Source organism: Bombina bombina, chromosome 4 (assembly GCF_027579735.1).
Source record: "Bombina bombina isolate aBomBom1 chromosome 4, aBomBom1.pri, whole genome shotgun sequence".
NCBI classification, from domain to species: Eukaryota; Metazoa; Chordata; class Amphibia; order Anura; family Bombinatoridae; genus Bombina; species Bombina bombina.
Genome location: NC_069502.1, coordinates 520,864,843 through 520,882,074, shown reverse-complemented (window position 1 = coordinate 520,882,074; position 17,232 = coordinate 520,864,843). Strand labels below are relative to the sequence as shown.

The 17,232-nt window shown below is 44.7% G+C and overlaps 1 protein-coding gene across 1 annotated transcript in view; it reads right to left on the bottom strand.

Annotated features, from left to right (window-relative positions):
- The window catches only part of DDX43 (DEAD-box helicase 43), a 1,089,992-nt gene that overhangs the window by 494,485 nt on the left and 578,275 nt on the right, over positions 1-17,232 (bottom strand). Inside the window, exon 11 of the mRNA XM_053712000.1 lies at positions 1,884-1,984. Coding sequence (XP_053567975.1) covers positions 1,884-1,984 — 101 coding nt within the window. The remainder of the gene's footprint in view (positions 1-1,883; positions 1,985-17,232) is intronic.

Genomic DNA, 17,232 nt, shown 5'->3' with positions numbered 1-17,232 from the left:
CAGAGCCATAGAAGGAGAGCTTGTGCAGTGTCCTCAGTAATTAAGGGGTAAGGAGGAGGCAAAAGTTTGCGAGCATATGAGCTTAAGCAGTTTAAAGAGTATCTCTCACTTATCTTCACACTCAGGCCCTTATTAATCACAATCTTAGCTGAATTCAGATAGAATAAAATATTTCCTAGGGCTGTTCTTTCATCCCCTTGCTGCAACCGAAAACAGTTCCCACAGGTAGTTTATCTCCAGCGTGGCTGGCAAACTCACCCCCTCCAAGGAATCCTACCATCAGTTAGCCTCTGTGATAGCCCGCAGATCGTTGTCGGGCGGTTTCGGCCCCGAAGCCGCGCCAAGGACCCCCTTGTCGGCTCCCCAACCGAGAACCGCGCTCAGCTCCCCCCACGCAGCACCGGTGGGGGGGGAGTGGGCGGCGCCGCGCCGGGCGGCCAAGCAACGCAGGAACAGGCTGCACACCGGGTCCACACTCCAGACCAAGCCCAACTCCCTCCCGCGCAGCACCGGTGGGGGAGGGAGAAGGACAAGCCCCAGCCGACAGGGCCGGAGAGACACCAGGTGCGACAAGGAGATGGTTGTTGTAGGCTTTCACGCTAGGCTGTCAGGGGATGGCAGCACGGGGAGGGGGGAGGGCCAGGGACCACAGAATGCGTCTTATCTCCAAGGGAAGGAGGCAGCCAACGAAGCAAGGCAGTTTAATTGCTTATAGCAAAAGGCAGGTCAGCGTAGTAAAGCTAGGTGTGGTAAGAGGCACCTTTAGCTTTGTTTAAGGACAGTAGGTTGTAAAGCTGTTGTCTAAAAGGCCAAAAAACTGGTAATTAGGGTAAAGCAGTGGGATGGTATGCCACTGTCAGGGGTTCCGGAGCGGTTCTTGAGACTATCCCAGGGAAGCCCCAGAGCAGGGGCTGGCGCGAAAAGAGCACCGCCAAGGTCCAGGAGACTGGAGAAACGAGCTGAGCTGCAGCTGTGCAGCTCCTCCTCCACCGGAAACCTCAAGGAGTTGTAATTTTAATCAACTTTCCAATTTACTTTTATCATCAAATTTGCTTTGTTCTCTTGGTATTCTTAGTTGAAACAAAACCTAGCTATAAGCTCATATGCTAATTTCTAAACCCTTGAGGGCTGCCTCTTATCACATGCTTTTTAAATTGCTTTTCACAACAAGAGATTGAAAGTACATGTGGGCCAAATAGATAACATTGTGTTAACGCCCGGGAGTTATTTAAGATTTAGCACAACACAATACTAAATGCAAGTCAATAGATAATAAACAGTCACAGTCATGTAATCCGGGGGCTGGAAGAAGGTTCTTAGATATAAGGTAATCACAGAGGAAAAAAGGATATTAATATAACTGTGTTGGTTATCCAAAACTGGGAAATGGGTAATAAAGGGATTATGTATCTTTTAAAACAATACAAATTATATTTTAGACTGTGCCTTTATTTATATTTTTGGTATACTATTTTGAAAAGAAAACCAATTGATGGGCAGTAATGCACTACTGGGAGCTAGCCACCGAATGATAGCTGCAACTAAAAACTTCTTGTTATTGGATCACAAATGTGTTCAGCTAGCTCTCAGTAGTCCATTGCTGCTCCTTCAAAGGATACCAAGAGAAACAAATTTCATAATAAATGTTAATGGCAAATAAGTTTAAAATTGTATGCTTTATCGGATTCATTAAGGAAAAATATTGGGGTTTATGCCCCTTATTTAATCTGTTTGATTCACTTTTATATATAACTTTCCTTTATAACAATTTCCTGTCTCCAAGTATACTCCTACTGCAAGTACTCCCCTTGCATCTTGAATGTTGCTGTTTTGTCACATTTTTAAATGCAAAAATGTTTACGTCAGTAAACAGACTAGCTTACCTTGTCATAATGGTCTGCCTATCAGGTCGTACATCAATTAAAATCTTCATAATCTGTGGCTCAAATCCCATGTCTAGCATTCTATCTGCTTCATCCAAAACCTTAACATCAAAACATAAAGATATGATGACTTTAGGGATTTTCTACAAACCTCTAGCAAAGGCTACATAAGTTGTGTTATTTTTTTTTTTTTTACTTCCTTTATCTAACAAATATAACGTAATGTACAATAACGCAATGTATAATACTGTACAGTTTTCCAGTCTATAAAAATGTAAGCATTGTGGCTAGAAAAAAATATATATAATTTATGCTTACCTGATAAATTATTTTCTTTCTTGGCAGTAAGAGTCCACAAATTAATTCATTACCTATGGGAAATACTTCACCTAGCCAAAAGGAGAAAACAGAGACACCCAAAACAGAGCATTAAATATCCCTCCACTTCCACTTTTCAGTAGTTCAAGCCGAGGATAAGGAGAAAGTAGAGAGATACAAGGGGTACAGAGTTACCAAAAGACTGCCGCCACTAATGAAAAAACATGGTGGCTTTGTGGACTCACTGCCAAGAAAGAAAAGATTCAGGTAAGCATAAATTATATGCTTACCTGATGGCAGTGAGAGTCCTCAGATTCATTCAATACCTATAGGCAACCAATACCCAAGCTGTTGAGTCCTGAAAAATTTAGGGAGGGAAAAAAAAAAAAAAAGAAGAACCAGTCCTAAGTACTAGGCAACACCCATTGAAGAACCATTCTCCCAAAAGATGCCTCAGCTGAGGAAAAAACTAAAATCTGTAACATTCTGTGAAAGTATGCAATGAGGAAGACACTGCACAAATGGAATGAGCTGTAATTCTAGATGGAGGTTGCTGACCCACTTCAACATGAGCCATATGAATCAAACTTCTGAGACTGTCAGGGTTTTTTCCCTCCTTTGTTTGCCATGTGCTGCTGGTAGCCATTTTACTCACCTCTCTTGCTGACTCTGGTGCATACAGTGTGATGCTGCTCATTTCCTGCACTTCCTATTATGGCAAGACTGGTGTTCATCATCAGTGTGAGACAGGATGCAGTCTCAGAATTGTGATGTCATCACTTATTATTTAAAGGGCCTCTGTTCAGTATGCTTTGCCCTTGCGTTGTCTCAGACCTGTTTGTGAGAGCTCCTGTGTATTACCTGGCTGTCTGACGTCCCTCCTGGTTCCTGATCCCTGGCTTGTTCCTGACTCTGCTGTTCTCCTTGTTCCTGATTCCGGCTCTTCTGACTACTCGCTTTGGCTCCTGACTCGGCTCGTCTGAATACTCGCTTTGGCTCCTGACTCGGCTCGTCTCACTACTCGCTTTGGCTCCTGACTCGGCTCGTCTGACTACCAGCTCTGGTTTTGATTCCTGGCTTGCCATTTGTTTGAGGACTTTTTATTATTTTTTGCTATTAATAAAGGTGTGATTATTTTTGCACTTCTCGTCTCAGTCTGATTCCTGGCACCCTGACAATATGCAAGGGCCATGAATCCTGATGGTGCTAATAATCCACCTTTAACTGCCATAATTTCCAGGATGGATGAACAGGATCACCGCTTGGATCAATTTGCACTAGCCCTGAAAACCCTGCTGACTCGCACTGCACATATGGACCAAAGTGTACCGCAAGTTATGGCCACTCCTGTTTCCGCTGCTGCACCAAGCCCTACCAGGAGCATGTCCGGTTCTGCACCTCTACCTCAGCGATATGGAGGCGATCCTAATAAGTGAGGGTTTTTGAACCAGGTGGGCATTTACTTTGAGATGTTACCTCAGGCATTTCCCTCTGACAGAGCTAAGGTGGGATTTCTCATATCGTTACTCTCTGACACAGCTGTTGCCTGGGCTAATCCCTTGTGGGAGACTAATAAACCTGTGATTTCAAATTACCCTGAATTTGTGGCCTCCTTTCGAAGGGTATTTGATGTTCCGGCTCGCTCCTCCTCTGCTGCTAAATGACTCATGTCCATTCAGCAAAGTACAAGATCTGTTGCTCAGTATGCCATTGAGTTCCTTACGCTTGCCACAGAGGTAGGTTGGAACAATGAAGCCCTTGTTGCTGCTTTCTTTCATGGGCTCTCTGATGCGATTAAAGACAAAGTTGCTGCAAGAGAATTAGCAGAGGATCTCGAGGCATTGGTGTCTTTTTTGATCCTAATTGACAGACTCAGAGAGGCCCTCTTTCAAGGAGCACTTGCGGAGGCCTCCTGTTCCGTTGTCTCCTACGTGTTCGTTCCCACCCATGCCTCCCGGTCCCGAGTCACCAGGTACTGCTGAGCCGACGCATTTGGGATTCCCGCGTCTCTCCGCGGCAGAGACGGCCTTTAGGAGGAGGGAGGGGCTCTGCCTCTATTGTGGGTTACAGGGCTACCTTTTAAAGTCTTGACCTACACGGCCAGGAAACGATCACACCTAAGGTCCTGTTGGGGGCAGACCTTGGGTGGTTTATCCTCATCCCCGGAAACGCTAAAGGAGAAACCTTTGGTCACGGTTGTCCTTTCCTGGGTGGACTCCTCCATAGTTACCCAGGCTCTTGTTGACTCCGGTGCTGCGGGCTACTTCATTAACAGTGCTTTTGTATCAAAGCACTCCATTCCTGTTTTGCCTCGGTAAATTCTGCTTGCTATTGAGGCCATTGATGGCAGGACCCTTCAGCCCGCACTCGTTACTCACGAAACTGCTCCGTTATTCATGGCTGTTGGGGCTCTCCATTTTGAAACCCTCCAGTTCCAGGTGATAAACTCTCCGCATTTTCCGGTTATTATGGGCTATCCCTGGCTCCAAAAGCACAATCCCAGTCTCAACTGGCGCAGGTCCGAAATTTTGTTGTGGTCTCTGCAATGTATTTCCACTTGTCTTCGGAAACCAGTTAAAGTCTTGTGCACTTCTTCGGTATCTCAATTGCCAGAGGAGTACCGAGAGTTCCTAGACGTGTTTGACAAGGTGCGTGCCGGTACTATGCCTCCTCACTGGTCTTACGATTGTGCCATAGACCTGCAACCCGGAGCCATTCCTCCTCGGGGCCTGGTTTACCCTCTGTCTGTTGCGGAGAATTGTGCTACGGAGGAGTATGTTGCCAATGCTCTGTCGCGGGGGATCATCCACAAATCCCGCTCTCCTGCAGGGGCTGGCTTCTTCTTTGTGAAGAAAAAGAATGGCACGTTAAGACCATGCATCGATTATAGGGGTCTTAATCGTCTTACCATCAAGAATGCTTACCCTATTCCGCTCATTACGGAACTCTTTGACCACCTCAAGGGAGCTACAATCTTTATTAAACTTTATTTGAGAGGAGCGTACAATCTCGTTAGGATCAAGGAGGGCCACGAATGAAAAACAGCATTTAACACCAGGAGCGGGCATTATGAGTATCTTGTAATGCCCTTTGGCCTATGTAATGCTCCTGCTGTTTTCCAGGAATTTATTATTGATGTCCTACGAGATGTGTTGTAGTGTACTTAGACGACATCCTCATACACTCACCCACACTTGAGGCTCATCGTTCTGATGTTACACGGGTTCTTCCGAGACTACGTGAGAACGGCCTGTTTTGTAAACTCGAGAAATGTGAGTTCCATCAGACTCAAGTAACCTTCCTAGGTTATGTTATCTCCGTTGCAGGGTTCTCCATGGATCCTGACAAAAAATCTGCAGTGGCCTCGCCCAGTTGATCTTCGGTCTATTCAACGTTTTTTGGGGTTCGCCAATTACTATAGAAAATTTATTAAAAACTTTTTTTTCCTTGGTCAAACCTATCACAGACATGACCTGTAAAGAGAATGATCCACTCCATTGGTCACCTACTGCCTATAAGGCCTTTGATAGTCTTAAAACTGCCTTTGCTGCCGCTACAGTTCTGGCTCATACAAACCCTGTCCTTCCTTTCATTCTTGAGGTCGATGCATCTGAGATTAGAGTAGGTGACCTCTTGTCTCAACGTCCTACGCCTGACGGTTCCTTGCATCCGTGTGGTTTCTTCTCTAAGAAATTGTCTCCAGCAGAGTGCAATTATGAAATTGGCAACAGGGAATTACTGGCCATAATTTTGGCACTCAAAAGAATGGAGGCATCTTCTCGAGGGTACTAGCGTGCCAGTGCTCATTCTTACTGACAACAAGAATTTAACTTATCTATCTGAAGCAAAACGTTTGTCTCCCCGACAGGCCAGATGGGCGCTATTGTTGTCTCTTTTTAATTATGTGGTCTCCTACTTGCCTGGTAGTACGAATGTTAGGGCTAATATCCTCTCTCGACAATTTTTGCCTCTGCCCAAGGAGGAGTCTGTACCTACTCCAGTTATACCTCCTGACCATATTTTGGCTACCATACGTACTAATTTGACTACTCCCTTGGGGGAGGAGATCCTCCTGGCTGCACAAACCAATGCACCTCCTGAGAAACCTAGTGGTAAGTGTTTTGTTCCTGAGAATCTTCAAACTAAACTTTTGCACACTTACCACTATCCTAAAGCCGCAGGTCACCCAGGCAAAGAACCAAATGATTTGGTCTGTCACTCGACAATTATGGTGGCCAGGTCTTCGTTCTGATGTTGCTGCGTATGTTGCCTCCTGCTCAGTTTGGGCACAGAATAAGACTCCTCGACGTCTTCCTGTGGGTCTTCTTCAACCTATTGCTAATGGTGAGCGTCCTTGGACACATCTTTCCATGGACTTCATTGTCGAGCTCCCTGTTTCCAATGGCAATACTGTTCTCCTTATGGTGGTTGACCATTTTTCTAAAATGTCCCATTACATTCCCTTGAAGAAGTTACCTACCGCTCAGGAGCTTGCTTCAATTTTTGCCCGGGAGGTCTTCCATTTACATGGGTTACCCAAGGAGATAGTGTCGGACCGGGGTAGCCAGTTTGTCTCCAGATTTTGGCGTTCCTTTTGTGCTCAAATGGGGATCCAGCTTTCCTTCTCCTCGGCATATCATCCTCAATCCAATGGGGCTGCGGAACGGTCTAATCAAGCTCTGGAACAGTTCCTACGTTGCTATGTCTCAGATCACCACACTAATTGGTCTGAACTGTTACCTTGGGCAGAGTTTGCTTGTAATAGTGCTATTAATGCTTCCTCCAAGTTATCCCCGTTCATGGCGAATTATGGGTTTCAACCATCCTTGTTGCCCGATTCATTCATGTCTCAGGGTATTCCGGCTTTGGAGGAGCATCTCTGGCAACTCTGTTCCACGTGGGTGCAGATTCAGGATTGCCTTCATCCTTCTATGCAGCGCCAAAAGTTCCAGGCCGATCGTAGGCGTCTGCCAGCGCATTCCTACCAGGTTGGTGAGAGAGTTTGGCTGTCCTCCTGCAACTTGAACCTTTGTGTGCCTTCCAATAAACTGGCTCCCCGTTATGTTGGTCCTTTTCGAATACTCCGACAGGTCAATCCTCTGGCCTATGCTCTTGACCTTCCTCCTGCAATGCGCATCTCCAATGTTTTTCATGTCTCCCTCTTGAAACCATTGGTTTGTAATCGGTTTACCACTGTGTTGCCTCGTCCCCATCCTATCTTTGTTGACAACCATGAGGAGTATGAGGTCAGCAGCATTATTGATTCTCTTATGTCCAGGGGCCGCGTACAGTATTTGGTTCACTGGAGGGGCTACGGTCCAGAGGAGTGTTCATGGGTTCCCCCCTCTGATGTTCATGCTCCCGCCCTTCATCCGTGCCTTCCATGCCTGTTTCCCCAATAAGCCTTTTGTCCTCCCACGGGGGAGGGGTCGTTGAGGGGAGGGTACTGTCAGGGTTTTTTCCCTCCTTTGTTTGCCATGTGCTGCTGGCAGCCATTTTACTCACCTCTCTTGCAGACTCTGGAGCATACTGTGTGATGCTGCTCATTTCCTGCACTTCCTTTTATGGCCAGACTGGTGTTTATCATCAGTGTTAGACAGGATGCAGTCTCTGAATTGTGATGTCATCACTTATTAAAGGGCCTCTGTTCAGTATGCTTTGCCCTTGCGTTGTCTCAGACCTGTTTTGAGAGCTCCTGTGTATTACCTGACTGTCTGACATCCCTCTGGTTCCTGATCCCTGGCTTGTTCCTGACTCTGCTGTTCTCCTTGTTCCTGATTCCGGCTCGTCTGACTACTCGCTTTGGCTCCTGACTTGGCTCATCTGACTACCAGCTCTGGCTTTGATTCCTGGCTTGCTATTTGTTTTCTGGACTTTTTATTATTTTTTGCTATTAATAAAGGTGTGATTATTTTTGTACTTCTCGTCTCAGTCCGATTCCTGGTACCCTGACAGAGACAGAAGGAAAGGGTAACAGATGTGGCTTTCTGACCCTTGCGCTTAACAGAATAGAGGATAAATGAGGAAGAAAATTTAAGAAAATCTGTGGTAAAATGAAGATAGAACCTTAGAGCTCTAACAACATCCATGGAGGTGCAATAGGTTTGAAAACAGGCCTAATTCTAGCAATAGCTTAAACAAACGACTGAACATACGGCAAACAAGCCAACTTTTTGTAACAAAAAAAAAAAAAAAAAAAAGACATCTGGCCTTTAAGAGAGCAAGCCAACAGGCCCTTCTCTAAACCATCCTGCAGAAACTGAAGAATACGTGGAGTCTCACCTTATGACAAGGAAGCCAAAAATCTGCACACCAAGATAGATAAGCTCTCCACACCAAATGGTAAATACGTCTACTAACAGGCTTCCTAGCCTGCACCAGAGTATCAATCAATGCCTCAGAGAAACCTTTCTGAGTTAAAACTGTATGTTCAATCTACATACAGTCAGCCTCAGAGAATCTAGAATTGATAGAACAAACATTGTGCCATAAGGTACGGCCTCTAAGGCAACCTCCATGGAGGAGCAGGCGGCATCCTCAATAGGTCTGCATACCAAGTTATGCATGGCCACGCAGGAGCAAACAGAATCGTTAAAGTTCCCACCTGTTCATTCGAGTGATCACTCTTTTTTGTAGGAAAAAGATACATTAGAATAAAATGGCAAGGAACTGCTAAGACATCCACCAACACCTCTTGAGGATCGATCGATCTCAACCTGTATCTTTCTTGGTAATTTGGCATTGAGATGGTAAGCCATCAGATCTGTCTCCAGGCACTCCCACCTGCGGGTGATCTCGCAAAAAAAACAAAAAAAAACCCCACCTGGTTTAGAGACCATTATCCGGAGTGCAGAATCTGTCTGCTCAGAAAATCCGCTTCTGAATTGTCCACACCTAGGATGTGGATTGCTAATATTTGGCATTGGCATGTCTCTGCCCATTGAAGGATAGGAGATAATTTGCGCATTACCAGAGAACTACGAGTTCTGCCCTGGTGATTGATATAGGCCACTGAATTAATGTTGTCCGATTGAAATAAGATAAAATGGATGGAACGCAGTAGATGCCACGACTGAAGGGCGTTGAAGATAGCCCTCAGTCACAGGACATTAATTGGAAGGAATTCTTGCTCTGGACGCCAGGTTCCCTGAGCGCTCTGAGAACCCCCACAGCACCCCAGCCTGTCAAATTCGCATCTGTAGTTAAAGTGATGGCAAAGTTACCGTAATGTCAACAGAGTATAGCATAAAGTGTGTAAAATAAACATATGTTTAATTCATCAATTCTTATATTTTTTCAATATTAATCAAGTTGTCACCTTTCTAAATCAATTCCCGAATGTCCACAAATTCAACCCGTTTTTTGTTTTGTTTTTTATCAGTGGGTCACGTTTTTGTTGAATCCGATTGAAATGTCGGTCACTCAACGTCATCCGCCCCTTTAGTTGTAAGTGCATGTGCTATTAAAATTTTCTGAAAATGGGAAACCGTGCGCGCTCCCGTTTTGCGCATGCGTGCAACTTACATGTAAGAATCCCATTCTACGTCTTTGGATTACGGCTTCTATAGGCAGAACCGCATCAATTTACATCTGAGAGTTAAATAGAAGTACTGCAGTAGTGCATTTGGAAAAAATGATCGCCGATTAGCGCATGAGCAATGGTTCGCAGCATCGGCAATTAGTGCATGCGCAGTTATAAACTGCAGCGTGACCACGCATTTGAGAGACACAGAGAGCAGGTGGGACCGCTAAAGGAAATGACAAAGATAAGAAGACGGAAGTAGGGAATGGGAGGAGTTGTGAGCTAAGCGGTAGGAATTTTTAAATATAATTTTTAATGCAAAATATTGAAGTAATAGAAAAAAAACGTAGTGACTAGATTAGGGTCATATGGACAAATGCTAGGTTGTCTTGAATAATGTCAAACTTTATTTTCACTTTAAAATGGGCGTAGGAAACACATGCCCTGGAGAATGGGCTTCTAAGAAAGAGACTCTCTCGTCTCTGGATCCAAGAAATTACCTAAGATGGGTCTAAATGATTCCTGTTCTATTGCTTGAGCATATAGAACTGTAGAGGTTGCAGATGAAAGTGAGCAAAAGGAATAGCATCCAAAGCCGCCACCACTTCCATGCATTGTGCCACAGAAAGTCAAGGAGAGGATTGGAGCAGGCTGCATGAAGCTTCTCTCTGCGCTTGTCTTAAGATAGATATGCATGCTGATTGAGTCTACGATGATCCCCAGAAAGTTCACTCTTGTGCTGGTGATTTAATTTTCAGCCATGTGTCCAAAGATACCAAAGCAACCTCTCTGTTTGAGATGTCACTAAATGTAAAGATGGCAGCCGGAAAGATGTCGTCCAAGTAAGGAGCCACCGCAACCCACTGTAGTCTGACTATCGCAAGCAGGGCTCCTAGAACCTTTTGTGAAGATTCTAGGGACCGTAGCCAGACCAAATGGAAGAGCTATGAATTGTTAATGCTTGTCCAGGAAAACAAAACGTAAGTAATTGTAAAGACCTCAATGGATTGAAATGTGAAGGTTTCAGTCATTCAGGTCTATGGTGGTCATGAATTGTACCTCCGGCACAAACGGGAGAATAATTTGGATAGTCTCAATTTTGAAGGAAGGTACTCTCAGAAATTTGTTGAGGCACGTCAGGTCCAAAATAGGACGAAAACTTCCCTCCTTCTTGGGTATGATGAAGAGGTTTGAATAAAATCCCTCTCCGCCAGAGAAACCGGGATACCAACCCCCATCACAACTAGGTCGTCTACACAGTGTAGGAAGGCTGTTATTTTCTCCAGGTTCACCGAGAGTCTTGAAAGGAGAAATCTGCCCCTTGGAGGGCAAGATCAGAAACCTATTTTGTAACCCTGAGATATGATGTCGAGAACCCAAGGCTCCTGAACAGAGTGAGCCTGAACCTCCTGATACAGTGATAATCTGTCCCCTACTTGATCTGGGGCCGACCCTTCATGCTGACTTGTTATCTGGGGCCAATTTCTTGGGCTGTTTATTCTTATTCCACAACGGGTTGGGCTTCCAGGTACCCCTAGGTGTTTCAAATTTGTTTGAAGGAGTACTCCTCTGCGTCTTGTTCTGACGAAAGGAGCAAAAACGTCCCATAGGGCATCCCTTGGTTTTAGATTTCTTGCTCTGCGGCAGGAGAGTACTCTTAACTCCCGTGACAGTTGAAATAATGGAATCCAGGCCCGCTCAAATAAGGATTTACCCTTCAAAGCCAAAGAAAGTAACCTAGATTTGAAAACAATGTCCACCGAACAGGACTTGAGCCAGAAAGCTCTACTGGCTAACACGGCAAACCCAGAGTTCTTGACGTTGAGACAGATAATTTGAATAATGGCATCGCAAATGAAGGAATTAGCTGTTTTTAAGGCTTGAATGCGGTTTTGGATATCCTACAAAGGGAATTCTGCAGAAATCAGATCAGTTGTCACACCAAAGGTGACGGCCCCAGTCACCACAGCATTACCTACTGCCAGTTGGAAGAGTAAGCCACCATAAAGATAGATCTTCCTCAGGTATCCTAACTTTCTTTCCATAGGGTCCTTAAAGGGATAGGGTCCAGAGGGATGGTAGTGAGTTTAGCAATGGTGAAAATGGCACTTTCATCCTTAGAAACAGTATTTCACACTTCAGAATGATTTTTCAGTAGAGAAAAACATAATTTATGCTTACCTGATAAATTTATTTATCTTGTAGTGTATCCAGTCCACGGATCGTCCATTACTTGTGGGATATTCTCCTTCCCAACAGGAAGTTGCAAGAGGATCACCCACAGCAGAGCTGCTATATAGCTCCTCCCCTCACTGCCATATCCAGTCATTCGACTGAAACAAGCCGAGAAAGGAGAAACCATAGGGTGCAGTGGTGACTGTAGTTTAATTAAAATTTAGACCTGCCTGAAAAGGACAGGGCGGGCCGTGGACTGGATACACTACAAGAGAAATAAATTTATCAGGTAAGCATAAATTATGTTTTCTCTTGTTAAGTGTATCCAGTCCACGGATCATCCATTACTTGTGGGATACCAATACCAAAGCTAAAGTACACGGATGATGGGAGGGACAAGGCAGGAACTTAAACGGAAGGAACCACTGCCTGTAGAACCTTTCTCCCAAAAACAGCCTCCGAAGAAGCAAAAGTATCAAATTTGTAAAATTTGGAAAAACTATGAAGCGTAGACCAAGTTGCAGCCTTGCAAATCTGTTCAACAGAGGCCTCATTTTTAAAGGCCCAGGTGGAAGCCACAGCTGTAGTAGAATGAGCTGTAATCCTTTCAGGAGGCTGCTGTCCAGCAGTCTCATAGGCTAAACGGATTATACTCCGAAGCCAAAAAGAAAGAGAGGTTGCCGAGGCCTTCTGACCTCTCCTCTGTCCAGAGTAAACAACAAACAGGTTAGATGTTTGGCGAAAATCTTTAGTAGCCTGTAAGTAAAACTTCAAGGCATGGACTACGTCTAGATTATGCAAAAGACGTTCCTTCTTTGAAGAAGGATTAGGACATAATGATGGAACAACAATCTCTTGATTGATATTCTTGTTAGAAACCAACTTAGGTAAAAACCCAGGTTTTGTACGCAGAACAACTTTATCTGAATGAAGATCAGATAAAGAGAATCACAATGTAAGGCAGATAACTCCGAGACTCTTCGAGCCGAGGAAATAGCCATCAGAAAAAGAACTTTCCATGAAAGAAGTTTGATATCAATAGAATGAAGGACTTTAAGAACCAAGTTTAAGCTCCATGGAGGAGCAACAGGTTTAAACACAGGCTTAATTCTAACTAAAGCCTGACAAAATGCCTTAACGTCTGGAACTTCTGCCAGACGCTTGTGTAAAAGAATAGACAGAGCAGAAATCTGCCCCTTTAAAGAACTAGCTGATAATCCTTTGTCCAAACCCTATTGGAGGAAGGACAATATCCTAGGAATACTAACCCTACTCCATGAGTAATTCTTGGATTCACACCAATGAAGATATTTACGCCAAATCTTGTGGTAAATTTTCCTGGTGACAGGCTTTCGTGCCTGTATTAAGGTATCAATTACTGACTCGGAGAAGCCACGCTTTGATAGGATCAAGCGTTCAATCTCCATGCAGTCAGTCTCAGAGAAAGTAGATTCGGATGATTGAACGGACCTTGTATTAGAAGGTCTTGTCTCAGAGGCAGAGTCCATGGTGGAAAGGATGACATGTCCACTAGGTCTGCATACCAGGTCCTGCGTGGCCACGCAGGCGCTATCAATATCACCGATGCTCTCTCCTGCTTGATTTTGGCAATCAGACGAGGGAGCAGAGGAAACGGTGGAAACACATAAGCCAGGTTGAAGAACCAAGGCGCTGCTAGAGCATCTATCAGTGCCGCTTCTGGGTCCCTGGACCTGGATCCGTAACAAGGAAGCTTGGCGTTCTGGCGAGACGCCATGAGATCCAATTCTGGTTTGCCCCAACGGAGAACCAATTGAGCAAACACCTCCGGATGGAGTTCCCATTCCCCCGGATGAAAAGTCTGACGACTTAGAAAATCCGCCTCCCAGTTCTTTACACCTGGGATATGGATCGCTGACAGGTGGCAAGAGTGAGTCTCTGCCCAGCGAATTATCTTGGAGACTTCTGACATCGCTAGGGAACTCCTGGTTCCCCCTTGATGGTTGATGTAAGCCACCGTCGTGATGTTGTCCGACTGAAATCTGATGAACCTCAGTGTTGCTAGCTGAGGCCAAGCCAGAAGAGCATTGAATATTGCTCTTAACTCCAGAATATTTATTGGGAGGAGTTTCTCCTCCTGAGTCCATGAACCCTGAGCCTTCAGGAAGTTCAAGACTGCACCCCAACCTAGAAGGCTGGCATCTGTTGTTACAATTGTCCAATCTGGTCTGCGAAAGGTCATACCCTTGGACAGATGGGCCCGAGATAACCACCAGAGAAGAGAATCTCTGGTTTCCTGATCCAGATTTAGTAGAGGGGACAAATCTGTGTAATCCCCATTCCACTGACTGAGCATGCATAATTGCAGCGGTCTGAGATGCAGGCGCGCAAATGGCACTATGTCTATCGCCGCTACCATTAAGCCGATTACTTCCATGCACTGAGCCACCGTGGGGCGCGGAATGGAGTGAAGAACACGGCAAGCATTTAGAAGTTTTGATAACCTGGACTCCGTCAGGTAAATTTTCATTTCTACAGAATCTATTAGAGTCCCTAGGAAGGAAACCCTTGTGAGAGGAGATAGAGAACTCTTTTCTTCGTTCACTTTCCACCCATGCGACCTCAGGAATGATAGAACTATCTCTGTATGAGATTTGGCAATTTGAAAGCTTGACGCCTGTATCAGGATATCGTCCAGGTAAGGAGCCACCGCTATGCCTCGCGGTCTTAGGACCGCCAGAAGTGAGCCCAGAACCTTTGTAAAAATTCTTGGGGCTGTAACCAACCCGAATGGAAGAGCTACAAATTGGTAATGCCTGTCTAGAAAGGCAAACCTCAGGAACTGATGATGATTCTTGTGAATCGGAATGTGAAGGTAGGCATCCTTTAAGTCCACTGTGGTCATGTACTGACCCTCTTGGATCATGGGTAAAATGGTTCGAATAGTTTCCATCTTGAATGACGGAACTCTGAGGAATTTGTTTAGGATCTTTAAATCCAAAATTGGTCTGAAGTTTCCCTCTTTTTTGTTCCGTCCGCGGAACTGGATGGATCACTCCCATTACAAGGAGATCTTGTACGCAGCTTAGGAATGCCTCTTTCTTTATCTGGTTTGCAGATAATCTTGAAAGGTGAAATCTCCCTTGTGGAGGAGAAGCTTTGAAGTCCAGAAGATATCCCTGAGATATGATCTCCAACGCCCAGGGATCCTGAACATCTCTTGCCCACGCCTGGGCGAAGAGAGAGAGTCTGCCCCCTACTAGATCCGTTGTCGGATAGGGGGCCGCTCCTTCATGCTGTCTTAGAGGCAGCAGCAGGCTTTCTGGCCTGCTTGCCCTTGTTCCAGGACTGGTTAGGTTTCCAGGCCTGCTTGGATTGAGCAAAAGTTCCCTCTTGTTTTCAAGCAGAGGAAGTTGATGCTGCACCTGCCTTGAAATTTCGAAAGGCACGAAAATTAGACTGTTTGGCCTTTGATTTGGCCCTGTCCTGAGGAAGGGTATGACCCTTACCTCCAGAAATGTCAGCAATAATTTCTTTCAAACAGGCCCGAATAAGGTCTGCCCCTTGAAAGGAATGTTGAGTAATTTAGACTTTGAAGTCACATCAGCTGACCAGGATTTGAGCCATAGCGCCCTACGCGCCTGGATGGCGAATCCGGAATTCTTAGCCGTTAGTTTAGTCAAATGAACAATGGCATCAGAAACAAATGAGTTAGCTAGCTTAAGAGTTCTAAGCTTGTCAACAATTTCAGTCAATTTTTTATCCATTGGATCTGAAAAAGCACAACTGTCCTCAACTGGGATAGTGGTACGCTTTGCTAAAGTAGAAACTGCTCCCTCCACCTTAGGGACAGTCTGCCATAAGTCCCGTGTAGTGGCATCTATTGGAAACATTTTTCTAAATATAGGAGGTGGGGAAAAGGGCACACCGGGCCTATCCCACTCCTTACTAATAATTTCTGTAAGACTTTTAGGTATTGGAAAAACATCAGTACTCACCGGCACTGCATAGTATTTATCCAGCCTACACAATTTCTCTGGCACTGCAATTGTGTCACAGTCATTCAGAGCAGCTAATACCTCCCCAAGCAATACACGGAGGTTCTCAAGCTTAAATTTAAAATTAGAAATCTCTGAATCAGGTCTCCCCGATTCAGAGACGTCACCCACAGACTGAAGCTCTCCGTCCTCAGGTTCTGCATATTGTGACGCAGTATCAGACATGGCTCTTACAGCATCTACGCGCTCTGTATCTCGTCTAACCCCAGAGCTATCGCGCTTGCCTCTCAATTCAGGCAATCTGGATAATACCTCTGACAGGGTATTATTCATGATTGCAGCCATGTCCTGCAAAGTAATCGCTATGGGCGTCCCTGATGTACTTGGCGCCATATTAGCGTGCGTCCCTTGAGCGGGAGGCGAAGGGTCCGACACGTGGGGAGAGTTAGTCGGCATAACTTCCCCCTCGACAGACTACTCTGGTGACAATTCTTTTGTAGATAAAGACTGATCTTTACTGTTTAAGGTGAAATCAATACATTTAGTACATATTCTCCTATGGGGCTCCAGCATGGCTTTTAAACATAATGAACAAGTATCCTCTGTTTCAGACATGTTTGTACAGACTAGCAATGAGACTAGCAAGCTTGGAAAACACTTTAAAGCAAGTTAACAAGCAATATAAAAAACGTTACTGTGCCTTTAAGAGAAACAAATTGACAAAATTTGAAATAACAGTGAAAAAAGGCAGTTACACAAACAAAATTTTTACAGTGTATGTAACAAGTCAGCAGAGCATTGCAACCACTTGCAAATGGATGATTAACCCCTTAATAACAAAAACAGAATAATAAATGACAAAAACGTTTTGTTTTTGTTTGTTTGTTTTTTAAACACAGTCACAACAACTGCCACAGGTTGTTACCCTCCTCAAACACGACTTTGAAGCCTTTTGAGCCCTTCATAGATGTCCTGTATCATGCAGAGGGAAGCTGAATGTCTCTGTCAGTATTTTTAGCTTCACAGAAAAGCACTAAAAAAGGCCCCTCCCACTCATATTACAACAGTGGAAAGAATCAGGAAACTGTTTCTAGGCAAAAATCAAGCCAGCCATGTGGAAAAAAACTAGGCCCCAATAAGTTTTGTCACCAAACATATATAAAAACAATTAACATGTCAGCAAACATTTTATATTACACTTTTATAAGAGTATGTATCTCTGTTAATAAGCCTGATACCAGTCGCTATCACTGCATTTAAGGCTTAACTTACATTAATCCGGTATCGGCAGCATTTTTCTAGCAAATTCCATCCCTAGAAATATGTTAACTGCACATACCTTATTGCAGGAAAACCT